Here is a 14,246-nt window from a genome sequence, read left to right on the forward strand (position 1 = left end):
TATTATATTATATTATATTACATTATATTGTTTTATATTATATTATATTATATTATATTACATTATATTGTTTTATATTATATTATATTATATTATATTACATTACATTACATTATATTACATTATATTGTTTTATATTATATTATATTACATTATATTATATTATTTTATATTATATTGTTTTAAATTATATTATTGTATATTATATTATTTTATTTTTTATTATATTATATTTGTTAACATTTGTTTAAAAAATCCTATTAGGGTATTGTAAACTGTAATTTGGTGTAATGCCGGTTTAATTTAAATTGTGTGATCTTACAATTATTGATAACATTAATAATTATACTGTAAACTCAAAAAATATGTTTGCTGTCTGTAACTACCTGTATAAATTGAGCTGAAACAACACAATTCTAGTGGGGTTTTTTTGTTGAGACAACCTCAAATGTTTTATGTTCAGTTTGCTTAAATTTGTAAAAACTAAGTTAGCTTAATTCATTCATGCTGTCCCAACACAAATCGATTGTGTGTAACCGAGCCTTTTGTTAGTGTATTGTAATATTTTTTAGAATATTTATTGTCAAATGATAAATGATAATGTCAAATTTGTATTATTTGAACTCTGAGTATGTATTGTGCTTGACAGCAAATAAATCTCTCAAACTGTTTGCCTCAGATATGTTCCCAGCTGAGCACGCGGCTAGAGAAACAGCAGGCCTCCACAAAAGAGGAACTGGACATCGTGAAGGCGAGTAAATGAATGATCTTAGAGTCATCTTACACACATCTGCTTATTGTGTGACCACCGCCATGTGTTTTTTTCTTCCAGGCTAAAGTGATGGCATGTGAGCGCTGCAGGGAAGTGTTCAGTAAAGATGGGCCACTGCAGATCCCACCGGTCAGTCAGGACAACCGGGACACAGACCTGGACGAGGAGAAAGACTCGCTCAAAGCCCAACTCAGAGAGCTGGAACTGGAGCTGGCGCAAACCAAACTGCAGCTGGTGGAGGCCAAGTGCAAGATCCAGGTCAGACATCACACTCGCACATGCATTCACTTACACATGACAGAGTTTTAGGCTTATATAATCGTTCAGGCATCATTTTTAGGTCTTTTAAGCAAGTTTTCTGACTGTCTGCTTGCATTAATACATTTTAAGTCAAGACACTGCAGGAAAAAACACATTTATTTCAAGTCCCTGTCAGTTTTGAGATTTGGGGCTTTTTATAAAGCGTTTTTTTTTCTTCTTTTTTCTTTCTAATGAAAGTAAAACATCTAAAGATTTCTTTTAAAGAGTTATTTGTGAAAATACGTTTTTGAGTGAGAAATATTCACTTTAAATCTTTCGCAGATTTGAATACAGCAATCTACACAGTTTTATTCATATCTGTATTTTGAAGGGTTTTACTGAGGGATTTGTTCAAACATAATTAGACTGATTGACATTTTATTCTACAAACCATTTTTATTATGTAGTTACATTTTTATTTATTTGATTTTTTTGCTTATTGGACTGTTTGCAGTATTTTCAGAATTATGAAGTGATAAAAAGAAACTCAAAACCTCCTCTGTAAAAACATTTGACTCTAAAAAAGAATCAACCTTATCCGATGTTCAGATTTTTGCTCAAGAATTGTATGCAAATCAGCACATATTTAATCAAATGAGGCCCTTATTTGCATTTATAAATACTTGTAATACAAATAATGTTTGCAATTTTAAGGTAATCGATCAACAGGGGAAGTATAGTTTAAACCATTAGTTAATATTTTTACACAATTCACTTGCAGCGTCTTGTCTTATGTTCAGAGCACAAGAATAGAAGCATTTGTAACCTTTTAATAAGTATTTAATAATTCCAGTCACTTTGACATTGTTTTTAAAATACTTAATATACCACATTTCATTTCTATAACTTTAATCAAGAATTTACTTTATTTTCAAAATAATCTCGCAATGTTACAACTTTAGTCAAGTTATGAATTTGTGTATTTACCTGAACTGATACAGTATGTGATGATTCAACTTCAACATAACTTCTATAATAATAATAATAATTTCTCATAATGTGACAACTTTGCCTTTTTTAATACTCTACCACTATCAAAAGGTTAAAATCCCCAAGAAATCAAAACTAAGCATATGATTTCGTTAGCTCACATTGCCAGTTTTGTGTGAACAATTCATCTGTGCATGTCATTAATAAAAAATAATACTGTCGTTTTCCCTTCTAATCTTTAATTGAAGTCTGAAAATGCGCCTGTTTTTTTTTCAGTTAATTTGTCAGATTGGCGTATATCTTAGGAGTTGGGCATGGCTAACATACTTAAGCACGCCCCTCCAACTATCAGTTTTGACAGCAAACGTTGTAATATCTCTTCTAAAACCATTTTCCCCATCTTTCTGAATAAAATGCCTACTTTACTACATCCATTCAGCTTGCCGTAGAAAAACAAGCCACGCCCACTGTTGTGTCTCTAGGAACTACGCCACAATGATAAAAAATAACAGTCGCAGCTTCCGGTTCATGTGGACTTTAAAGAGAACTTGCATGAAGTTGTAACATTATGGAATTTAAGAGCAAAGTAACGACATAATTATCAGATTAAAGAAAAAGTGTGTCAACCAATTTGCGAAAACTACGAAATTCAGAATCAAAACTAAGACATCAAAAAAAGTGTAGACAAGGTTGTAAGATTACAAGATTTAAATAAGAATTGAAAAAGTAACATCAAAATAAAAGCATCTTTCACGATTACAACATTATTTTGATAATATGGAGATAATCATGGAGATTTCTGTCAGTATTCTAAAAAATACAATCAAAATTAATGGTGTAACACTAAATAGGTAACTACGTTGATCTAATTGCGAGATTCGGACTGAAAACTATGAGATTAAAAGAAAACCTGAACATTTTTATGAACAAAAATATAACAAGATACAACATGAAAATTATCAGTACATTGTAAAAACATTATTTAATTTTCATTTTGATGTAACACAAATCTCAAACATTTGTTTTCATACTGCACTCTTTTTAACCTCATAATTTAGTATTTATATTAGTCATTTTCCCTTATATCCCCTAAAGTACTAAACACTGTGTACATTCCCAGTTTCCAGTTTCATTAATGCTATCTGCTCTTGTAATCTACCAGGAGCTGGAGCATCAGCGGGGCGTATTGATGACTGAGGTCCAAGCTGCCAAAAACTCATGGTTCAGTAAAACACTGGGCTCCCTCAAGAACTCAGCTAGTAACCAGTCACCATCCTCACCCAAAGAGGGCCCGTAGGACTCTCCAAGGGCTCAACCAAAGGGTGGAGGAGCGTGACTTTCAGAGCGCTAACGAACACTACTATAAAAACACAACAACAGCAGTGCAGTATTCCCTCATATGGACTAATGAACCAACCTGTCATCCACATGCACTTAATAGTCTGTTATTATTTCCTGAGCTTGCGACGCCACCTAGTGGATAGTAGCAGTACTATGATGAAAATGATCACGTTGCAATTGTTTGTACTTTGTTTGTAAACACTCTAGCATGCAAGCATTACATCACAAAGGGTCTACGTTTTTATTTTTTGTTTGTTTTTGGAGGGAATACTGCATTCTGCTAACACAAATCGTTTCGTTTTTCTATTTAGAAACAATAAATGTAAGCGGTTTGTCATATAAATGTGTATAACTAAATGTCGATTTTTTTTATTTTAATCTTGTACAGTTCCGAAAGAGAAGCGTCGCGTGTTATTTTTTACGATTTTTGGAATACGAATGTCCTCTTTATAAATGTCGAGTACTGAAAAAGCACAGGAGCAAATGAACCATGCGTTAAAGAAGCCAGGCATTCCCTATCCGTCCGTTTTCCATTGTTGTGGTGATCAGCAAACGTTGTGGCCACACAATATTGACCTGCCAATCGCTTATAGTGCCCGTTTTATGTTGTGAAACAGGTGACAGGTGGTAGAAATCACAATCTTTTTTTCAGGAGTAATTCAAACCGGTTCTCCAGATGAAGTCAAAAGCCATACGGAGTCAGGAAGTACATTTTATTTCTATCTTTTTGTAAGGATGTCCTTATTAAAGGGATAGTTCACCCAAAAGTGAATGCTTTCTGTTAATGCACCTGCCTTTAAGCCATCATTGATGTGGCTGACTTTTTTCTGTTTTCAATAGAGCATTTAAGAGGTTTATTAATCTTTTTTTTTTGGTGATTCATAAAGTTATCGACTACTGACATTTTTAGAGTCAAAAATCACATACAGGCGAAAGTCTTGCTTGCTGAGGCGGTGGATTAACGGTAATAGTGTTGTAAATATGTTCCGTTTCCTGCACAGATACAATTGTTTCACTTCATTTAATCTTCAGGAGCCATTTTTGTTCATTTTTTTTGCTTGTGTATGTTGCTTTTTTGACTCTATATATATTTTATGGATCACCAAGGACCACAGTTTCAGCTTAAACTCTACAATAATGTTTTCCTGAATAAATAAATAAATATATTTATTAGATGGCCTGAGGGTGAGGAAATAAACAAAACAGCGTTTTCTTTTTGTCTTTTCGGGTGAACTGTCCATTAAAACTATTTATCTGTCGGTGTGTATTTTCACTAAGCAGAGCGAAATAATCTGCATGTCTCTTAGTCACACTAACAAGTTGCCATATTGTAAACAAGCTTCATTTACTAAAAGATAATAATTATTGTCGCCTATTTTGTATTTTTATTTTGTTTAAACTGTGATTTAAAGATGCCAAACTGAATACACAAATTAAGAAAGAGATGTCAGATTATTATTAGCTAATAGTGCTGTCCTGTGGGTTTCTACTGATGGTTACAGGTTTTTATATATCACAGTGTATATCACAGGCTACAGGACAGGAGTCATTGCTTCTGTGCGTGTGGTTTAATGTTCATTCATACGTCATTTCCCCAGTTTCAGCCTACTGATGTCGTCTGTCTAGTAACTATCTGACAGTAAATATCTGCTTCTTGGTCTCATGTTTGACAACAAGTCTGCTTTATTTAATTTACGCCTTTCGTTGTTTCAATAAACAGTAACGGAAATTCTGCTGTCAGTCTGCTTGTGTATTTATTTATCCTTTGCTGATCATTATTCCATTTTTACAGGCCAAATTTACTTTGTTTAAATTAATGTACTATTTGTATTGTTATTATACATGTTATTATTAGCTTTATTATATTATTTAAGATAGAAGACAGGAAAAAAGGCAGACCCATTTTAGATAGATCGCAAGGAAATGACCTTAAATTGAGACATTTATGCAATACTTGGTGAAAGTGAAGAGATTTAGACATATGTTAAGTATATTTAATTTAATCCTATCTGAATTCATTAACAGAAAATGCCCTTTGCTCTATGACACTTTTCTAACTATGAAAAGCAGTTAGTTGACTACTTAAAGTGAGTAGACCTGTTTCTTTTAAAGAAGAAATTACTAAACCAGTTGCCGTAAATCAGTGTTTCTCAACCACGTTCCTGAAGAACCACTAGCTCTGCTCCGCATGTCTCCTTAACCAAACACTCCTGATTCAGATCATCAGCTCATTAGCAGAGACTGAAAGACCCGTAATGGGTGGGACAGACAAAGGAGACATCCAAAACATACAGTGTTGGTGGTCCTCCAGGACGTGGTTGAGAACCACTGCCTTAAATGCTTAAGTAAATGAACTATGTGCATAATTACTGTTACTGTAAACTTTATTGTCCCTTTATTGTATGAATTGTTGTTTATTGGGGCAATTTGTTCTTCAGCGTAATAGATTTACAACATATATACCACACCGCACACTTAAGACCAACATCACACAACACATGAATAGCATTAAAACAGCGGCTACCTCTTCCCATTAAAATTCTGCAAATCAGTAGCACAAGAAACAAATGAAAAACTTAATCTCTTGGTCAATGCCAAAGGAATTCTATACCGAGATCCCAAGGGAAAGATTTGAAATTAATCAAAAAGAGGATGGAATATGTCTGATGAGCTTTCTTTAGAACCTGAATTTCATACAATTTGGATAACTGCAGCACTTTCACTCCTAACACTTTGCTGCAGATATTTAAAACTTATGGTTTAAAAAAATATGACTGGATAATATAAAACTATATGTATTTTTTATGAACTCAACAAACTTTTTGACTAATATGAAGAAGCATCCAGAATGTGAGTATATCGCAAGTTCTTAAACCCATGCTGAATTATTTTTTAAATATCAATGAGTTGTCCAGTCCACTTTGCACAAAAAGTTATCTTAAAATCATTCCCATATTAAGAAGTCACTTTATTATTTAATTAATAGATTACAAACAGCATATATGTTGACTATTTCAGTTGAAGACCCCCTTTCCTAAGTCGACTTGTCTTATCATTACCCTAGAAAATGTTTTCAAAACTCATTTTGAATCACAAACTCACTAAAGCCAAGTAAAAGCTGCCTAATCTGTTATATAGCACAATACTCTAATACTTTGTACTCAAATACCCTACAATTATTGTTGTAAACATGAAATTTTGCCACTGACAATGTGGTGGTGTTCTGCGTATTTTCTGCTCCTAAATAGGTGCAACATCATCCAGATAGTCTTCAGCGAAGTTGAGCATCTGCTGTAGAGCAGCGAGGAGCAGGACGTCACAGTTGAGCTCCAGCTCCAGCTCCTGACTGTAGTTCTTCACCGGTAAGACACAAGACACCGGCACACCCAACCGAGAGCTCACCTCCTGCACCTGCACACACACACACAACACCAGCTCACATTCAGGCTTTAGTAGGAGCATCAGTGACTGCTTTACTACAAATATAGAATAGGAAACGAACTAGCTGATGCTTTGGTTTATGATTATAGGGTTTTTAATGCTTGCAGAATTCAGAATATGGTCAGTTTTGTTTACCAGAGAGGGTGAAGGTTCTGGAAAGGGCTTACTTGTAAAGAAATAAGAACAGTTCATATGATCATGATGTCTCACCTTCGTCTTGATGTAGGAACTGAGATAAAGGCTTTGCAGGTCTTCATCCACTAGAGGACAAGCTTCATCTACTTTTGTCATCAAGACAATCTGAGCAATGCCTGAAATAGTTTGAGGTATGTTGAGTTATGTATATCAATTACTTCAATTTCCCTTTGATTGGTCTCAAGATTTGCATTGATATGTTCACTAACCCAGTGAGTTGACTTTTCTGCGTATGGCAGAGAGTTTTTCCTCTAGTTTCTCAGACATGAGGGAGATTTTGGTGGCGTCGATCACGTACACCACACAGTGGATCTTCTCCTGTAGAGACGCAGGTCTGGAGGACTTTTGCTCATCAGGTTGAAATGATGTGACGGGGTTGAACTAAATCAGAAACAATTATATTTTATTATTCACACTTCAGTCTTCATTCATTTTGGAGGTTCTGTAAGTTCTCTTACTTTATAGCGGTCTGGTATGTGTCCTTGAAGAATGCTGCTGATGTCCTCAATGTCCAGTCCTGATCCTGATTGCTCCTCGAGGCCCATGGTGTCACACAACACAAACGGCAATGGCTTTCCTTCACGACCGTCTTTAACTGGGTAAGTGCGAAACTGTCAGCCAAGAAGAGAAACGTATCAGAGACTGAGGAGACGTCAGTAGGAAACTCTGTTCAATCTGTACCTGTGTGGTCAGACTGGTGCCTGCAGATCCTGACATGGCTTTGCTGGTTATGCGACCCATGAAGATGGAGTTTACAGAGTTGAAGAAACTGGATTTTCCAGCACCAACAGGACCGACCATTAGGATTCGAATATGGCTCACAGAAGATGTCAGGGGTTTATAATTCCTGATCATTTCCATGAGCTCTGCTTTTTGTCTGTGACAGATCAAAACTTAGTTTGATAACATTTTAACTAACTTATTACCAAATAAATAAGCAAGAGGAAAACATACTCGGCTGTCCACAGAACATTCCTCCATGGCTTCTGACAGTCTAACAGAGTGCTTTCAGCTGAAGTAATGCAAACAATTAATTTATTGATACACTTGTAAATGTTTACTTATAGAAACTGGAGGTTATTTACTGTCTATGGCTATTTTCTAATGATTGACTTACTCTGCTTCACTTTGTACACCTCACATTCAGTCAGCGCATAGTCGTTTCCATATAGTGTTGAAGAATTAAAATTGAATGCTTTCATTGCGCTAGAATGTCCAAACAGTCCACCTTGGGATGCTCCTTGATTAGACACAACAGGTTGGTCGTTGTTGCAGAAGTACAACTGGTTGCCAAAGTTGGGTCCTCCATCACCATCATAACGTGCATAACATCCGCTGTTAACCTTGATGAAAATGCAGGTATTGCCTTGAAAGCTAAACAGGAAAGCTGCCTTATCCGTAATTTGCTGCTCACTTTGAGTATAATCTACACTAGTGTATCCACCGAAGATGTAGCCAGAACGATTGTAGGCTACTAGTAAAGTAGGACCCTGATTATCACATTTCTGGTGAAAGGCAGAGGTTTTATATCCATGAACTGAAGCTTTATAGAGAAGAGTCAGATCCACATCACCAATTGAGGCACAGAGCTGATCTTTCTGCTCGTCTGTTAAAGTGAGTGGAGCTTGACTGACTCTGACAGACCCACCGAAGTTGAATGCAGCAGTAGAACTGCTGTACATCTAAACAAGAACATGAATATGATTTGAGTTCTGTGTGACACTCACAGAAAGTCATCATCTATATGTGATAATGACATATATCATGTTATAGTGCCATTTCTGTAAATGCAATCAATTAATCGTTTTTTTTGTACTGACCACATGTAAAGGACTATTTATTTTTACATTTTAATGTATATGCTCAGAATTGTACTCACTCATATATGATCATATTTCTCACTTTATTTAGAGCTTAAGGGCAAATGTTGGATTAAAAATATAGAAATATAATATTAATCAAATATAATACAGTTTTCAAAAACTAATGATTACAAGTGCAACATAAAATGAAAAAAGTAAATATTATACTTTAAAGATTGTAACATTTTCCCGATGCTGTTATTCATGTTTGGCTGCATCCCAGTGTATAATAATGAGCTCATATAAATTATGAAAAATTCTTACCATAAATAATGTATTTAGACACACTGCGAAATAAACAATGAGTATAATATGAAACCATATACTTTTTTATTTTGTATATTCGATATACATTATTTTGTCTTTTTGCACAGCCCTACTCACAGACTTAAGCAGTCACTCTCTGAAATTCTACCGATGCTGATTAGCCGAAAGTGAAATGAAATCAAGAATTTTATATATTTATATGTATAATTTTTAACAGCATATTTAAATGTTACATTTTCTGTGGACGATATTTATTACTTTGATATAGAGCGTTGGTCTTACCTTACGCTCCATGTTCTCTCTGAAATTAAACATTTCATACGTGGCTTCATATCTTTCACACACAGCCGATCGTCAAGTTTCGCTCTTCTAATCAAACCCCACCACCTTGTAATCGACATTTCTGTGGGATTTTACAAATATGTAGGCTTATATGAGAAAAAAAATTATAAAATAAGTCTGAAATATTTGTCTATATTTTTATATTTCATTAAGAAATACGTAACATATTTTACAAGTAGCTATATAAAAATTTTGTATTACATATGGAAAATATTTCATTTTAATCCAGTAAAGGCATGCCTCAACTGAATGTTCCACAGACTTGTGTGTGTGTATATATATATGTGTATTTATATATATATATATATATATATATATATATATATATATATATATATATATATATATATATATATATATATATATATATATATATATATATATATATATATATATATTTATTTATATGTATGTATATATATATATATATATATATATATATATATATATATATATATATATTTATTTATATGTATATATATATATATACATATATTTATTTATATACATATATATTTATTTATATGTATATATATATATATATGTGTATATATATATATGTGTATATATATATATATATATATTTATTTATATGTATATATATATATATATATATATATATATATATATATATATATATATATATATATATATATATATATATATAATATATTATAATAAATATATATAAATAAATATATATACAAAGAACAATAATTAGGCAATTTATGATAACATATGAAAAATTCTCCCGCCTTTTTACTGGAAATGATTAGCAACCTTCTGCTTCTGTTTTAAAGCTCTGTGGTTTTATTTTGGAGGAATATGTTTTTTTGTAATAAAACAAAAAATTATCTTTATTATAGTATAGACTCCATTTGTAAAATCACCTTTTTTTAATACATTTTCCATAAAGATTTATTCTTTCTAAAACCTCTTTCTGATTGGATGGCCCAGTCTTGTTTTTCTCAGATGCAAGTTTTACTTTCATTTCCGGTTTATTATAAGATTTTACAGCTGCTTAATCCCTCTACATCATCATTAACAAATTCACTTTCATCAAAGTCAGAACTTAATGACAGCTTGAGGCAAAAATGCCATCAAAAAGAACAGAAAGGTATTTTAAGTTTCAGATAATTGTGCAAAAAAATGCTTGCAAAGGTAAGTCTTTTAAATGTTAAGGGTCAAATGTGAACTCTAAAGAAGTGCTAGTTGACAAGCTTTTTCATCATGTTTTGTTAAAGTGAAGAGATTTACACATGCGTTCATTATAAATAATATTATCTAAAGTTAATTAACCGATGGAATTTACCTTTAAGTAATCGCTTTTCCAAGAATTTGGCAATTGTAAAATGTGAATGTACACAGAGTTCTTAAATATTCTGATCCAAGTATTTATTAAAATATCAATATTCTGCTTTGAAGGAAGTCCAGCACACTTTCACACAAACAAAAACAACAAAAAATGTAAAAATCATGCCCACAGTGAATAAGTACCTCAGTTTATTTAACAGCTATATATGTATAATGGATGTGTTGACAGTTTCAATATATTCTAAAGAAATTTGTTATCTAGTTAACCGAGAAATGTTACTAAATCTTACTGTTTGCACCACAAACTCACCATTGGCCAATTTTAAATTTGATAGGTGGTTTAACACAGTAGAATAAATGCATACCAAGCTAAAAATACTATATTATAAACTGCATGAAAATTCACTACTGACAAGGTAGCACTATTCTGCATATTTCATAACTTTCTAGTCACAAGATTATATCATATATAACACAAAGTGAAGTATTGAGAAAATAAAAACAACTTTTCTTTATATAGGAGCAACATCGTCCAGATAATCTTCAGCAAAGTTGAGCATCTGCTGTAGAGCAGTGAGAAGCAGGACGTCACAGTTGAGCTCCAGCTCCAGCTCCTGACTGTAGTTCTTCACCGGTAAGACACAAGACACCGGCACACCCAAGCGAGAGCTCACCTCCTGCACCTGAACACACACAACACCAGCTCACATTCAGGCTTTAGTAGGAGCATCAGTGACTGCTTTACTACAAAGATAGAATAGAAAACGAACTAGCTGATGCTTTGGTTTATGATTATAGGGTTTTTAATGCTTGCAGAATTCAGAATATGGTAAGTTTTGTTCACCAGAAAGGAGCAGAGAGGGTGAAGGTTCTGGAAAGGGCTTACTTGTAAAGAAATAAGAACAGTTCATATGACCATGATGTCTCACCTTCGTCTTGATGTAGGAACTGAGATAAAGGCTTTGCAGGTCTTCATCCACTAGAGGACAAGCTTCATCTACCTTTGTCATCAAGACAATCTGAGCAATGCCTGAAATAGTTTGAGGTATGTTGAGTTATGTATATCAATTACTTCAATTTCCCTTTGATTGGTCTCAAGATATGCATTAATATGTTCACTAACCCAGCGAATTGACTTTTTTGCGTATGGCAGAGAGTTTTTCCTCTAGTTTCTCAGACATGAGGGAGATTTTGGTGGCGTCGATCACGTACACCACACAGTGGATCTTCTCCTGTAGAGACGCAGGTCTGGAGGACTTTTGCTCATCAGGTTGAAACGATGTGACGGGGTTGAACTGAATGGATTTATATTTTATTATTCACACTTCAGTCTTCATTCATTTTGTAGACTCTGTGAGTGCTCTTACTTTATAGCGGTCTGGTATGTGTCCTTGAAGAATGCTGCTGATGTCCTCAATGTCCAGTCCTGCTCCTGATTGCTCCTCAAGGCCCATGGTGTCACACAACACAAATGGCAATGGCTTTCTTTCACGACCGTCTTTAACTGGGTAAGTGCGAAACTGTCAGCCAAGAAGAGAAACGTATCAGAGACTGAGGAGACGTCAGTAGGAAACTCTGTTCAATCTGTACCTGTGTGGTCAGACTGGTGCCTGCAGATCCTGACATGGCTTTGCTGGTTATGCGACCCATGAAGATGGAGTTTACAGAGTTGAAGAAACTGGATTTTCCAGCACCAACAGGACCGACCATTAGGATTCGAATATGGCTCACAGAAGATGTCAGGGGTTTATAATTCCTGATCATTTCCATGAGCTCCTCTCTTCGTCTGGAATACAGATTGCATTCAATAACTACATGTGAAAATACAGAAGGAAACGAGCAAACCCAGATTGGAAACATACTCAGCTGTCCACAGAACGCTCCTCCAAGGTTTCACCTCAAATTTGACTTGGGTCCCTGGCACATAATTGAAGAATTGAGTCTAATTATAATCTGATGCCTCTTGTACATGACTAGATGTGCATATAAAAGCACACTTTATAATGATTGACTTACTCTGCTCCACTTTGTACACCTCACATTCGCTTAGCTGAGTGTCGTTCCCATACATTATTGCAGTGTTAACAGTAAACGCACTCACTCCTTGATTATACACCATTGGTTGGTTGTTGTAGCAAAAGTACAACTGTTGGCCAAAGCTGGGCACGCCAGTGTCATCAAGACGAGCATTATACCCACTGTTAAGTTTAATACACACAGGGATCTTGCCCTGAAAGCAGAATAGGAATATGTCCTCATCAGCAATATACTGCCCGCTTTGAGTATAATCTACACTAGTGTATCCACCAAAGATGTAGCCTGAACTGTTGTAAGCAACAAGTATAGTTGGACCCTGGCGGTCACATCTCTGATGAAAGGCAGAAGCGTTGTATCCATGAACTGAAGCTTTATAGAGAAGAGTCAGATCCACATCACCAAGCAAAGCACAGAGCTGCTTTCTCTTGTCTTCTGGTAAGTTAGAAGTGAGGGTGTTCTCGGTGACGTTTCTGACTTTGTGCTTATTCATGCTTGAAGATGAAGACCTGCAAATACACAATGTGAACTTGAGCTTAATATTTTCACTAAATGTCATGTTTAAATGTGCTATAATGCATTCATTAGGCTGTTATTGAATTATTTACCCAATGTATTGTAAGACAACTAAATATAAACATTACCTTAGTTCTTAGTCAAAAAAATAAGGTATATACAAGACTGAAGGTAGATGTTACTTAATGTGCATTGAAAGACAACACAGATCAGGGCTTTAAATAATATTTGGAGTTTTAAAATGTCAAAATCTCATATAAAATTAAGATAAAGTGGCTTATAACTTCAACATATCATTAATTACGTACAACATAGATTAATCAAGATCAACATAGGTACCTTTTTGAGTGAGCATTACTTTAAAAAAAAAAAGTACAAGGAAAGGCTGTCCATGACTTGTTCCTTGTGTAATTATGTGTTTACTTAACTGTTATTTGTACTTACCTTCTTTTATACATTATTTCGGTGAACTCCCACTGCAGAGTTATACAAACTGATTTTACAGCATATATGTATAAAAATGAAAGAATATTATGATATGTGACTTACCTTAAGTTCCGTAGAGAAAGTGCTGTGTGAAAGTAACACTGAATGTTTCACTTGTTGAATGTTACACCCAAGTCAAACCTGTTTTCCAGCAAGCTCTATCCTGATATACAGGAATGTTTTTAGCATTAGCATTTATGAATGTGTGTTATGAGGGAGATTTACATTGCATTACCAGTTTGAACAAACAGAATTACCTGTGAGGTGTGTGAACCACCCTCCTCCTCCTGCTTCCGTATCTGGGCTAAGAGGTTTTGCTAGCCTTCAGCCTTACATGATTAAAATGGTAAATGTTAAAATTGAACACAGAGGGTCGTCATACTGCATAGCATATGGCTATATTCATGGCAAGAAGCAGTTAATCCGATACCCAAGTCTGCGATACA

At 34.3% G+C, this 14,246-nt stretch overlaps 3 protein-coding genes across 6 annotated transcripts in view; 1 reads left to right on the forward strand and 2 right to left on the reverse strand.

Moving 5' to 3' along the window:
• The window catches only part of rabgap1l (RAB GTPase activating protein 1-like), a 160,883-nt gene extending 155,807 nt beyond the window's left edge, over window positions 1–5,076 (forward strand). For both annotated transcript variants that reach the window (XM_056448360.1, XM_056448361.1), the window contains 3 exons: window positions 680–751; window positions 833–1,030; window positions 3,165–5,076. In XM_056448360.1, coding sequence (XP_056304335.1) covers window positions 680–751; window positions 833–1,030; window positions 3,165–3,299 — 405 coding nt within the window. In that variant the 3' untranslated portion in view covers window positions 3,300–5,076. The remainder of the gene's footprint in view (window positions 1–679; window positions 752–832; window positions 1,031–3,164) is intronic.
• A 1,160-nt stretch (window positions 5,077–6,236) lies between these two features.
• LOC130215530 (interferon-induced protein 44-like) lies at window positions 6,237–8,297 on the reverse strand. The gene is made up of 8 exons (XM_056447356.1): window positions 8,218–8,297; window positions 8,097–8,185; window positions 7,934–7,991; window positions 7,661–7,856; window positions 7,438–7,590; window positions 7,189–7,360; window positions 6,995–7,095; window positions 6,237–6,754 (listed from the first exon to the last, which is right to left on the reverse strand). Exons 1-8 carry the CDS (start codon window positions 8,295–8,297, stop codon window positions 6,584–6,586), a joined length of 1,020 nt encoding a protein of 339 aa, XP_056303331.1. The 3' UTR covers window positions 6,237–6,583.
• A 2,627-nt stretch (window positions 8,298–10,924) lies between these two features.
• On the reverse strand, window positions 10,925–14,197 carry LOC130215528 (interferon-induced protein 44-like). 3 transcript variants are annotated; one of them, XM_056447352.1, is made up of 10 exons: window positions 14,058–14,197; window positions 13,864–13,963; window positions 13,759–13,790; window positions 12,781–13,307; window positions 12,627–12,681; window positions 12,355–12,550; window positions 12,132–12,284; window positions 11,888–12,059; window positions 11,694–11,794; window positions 10,925–11,447 (listed from the first exon to the last, which is right to left on the reverse strand). In XM_056447352.1, exons 3-10 carry the CDS (start codon window positions 13,770–13,772, stop codon window positions 11,277–11,279), a joined length of 1,389 nt encoding a protein of 462 aa, XP_056303327.1. In that variant the 5' UTR covers window positions 13,773–13,790; window positions 13,864–13,963; window positions 14,058–14,197; the 3' UTR covers window positions 10,925–11,276. The 3 variants fall into 3 exon arrangements, with proteins under 3 accessions (XP_056303327.1, XP_056303326.1, XP_056303328.1); XM_056447351.1 differs by lacking the exon at window positions 14,058–14,197 and having other exon boundaries at window positions 13,864–14,007; XM_056447353.1 differs by lacking the exons at window positions 13,759–13,790; window positions 14,058–14,197 and having other exon boundaries at window positions 13,864–14,006.
• Between the last annotated feature and the right edge of the window lie 49 nt (window positions 14,198–14,246).

Source organism: Danio aesculapii, chromosome 22, assembly GCF_903798145.1.
Source record: "Danio aesculapii chromosome 22, fDanAes4.1, whole genome shotgun sequence".
Taxonomy (NCBI): Eukaryota; Metazoa; Chordata; class Actinopteri; order Cypriniformes; family Danionidae; genus Danio; species Danio aesculapii.

Coding starts and splice junctions, on each gene's coding strand:
- LOC130215530 (XM_056447356.1), bottom strand. CDS start 8,297: ATGATGGTGATGGAGGACCCAACTTTGGCAACCAGTTGTACTTCTGCA. Junction 8,186..8,217: donor CTGTTGTGTCTAATCAAGGA/GCATCCCAAGGT, acceptor TGGACATTCTAG/CGCAATGAAAGCATTCAATT. Junction 7,361..7,437: donor ACATACCAGACCGCTATAAA/GTAAGAGAACTT, acceptor TTTCTGATTTAG/TTCAACCCCGTCACATCATT.
- LOC130215528 (XM_056447352.1), bottom strand. Junction 12,060..12,131: donor ACATACCAGACCGCTATAAA/GTAAGAGCACTC, acceptor AAATCCATTCAG/TTCAACCCCGTCACATCGTT. Junction 11,795..11,887: donor CAAAAAAGTCAATTCGCTGG/GTTAGTGAACAT, acceptor AAACTATTTCAG/GCATTGCTCAGATTGTCTTG.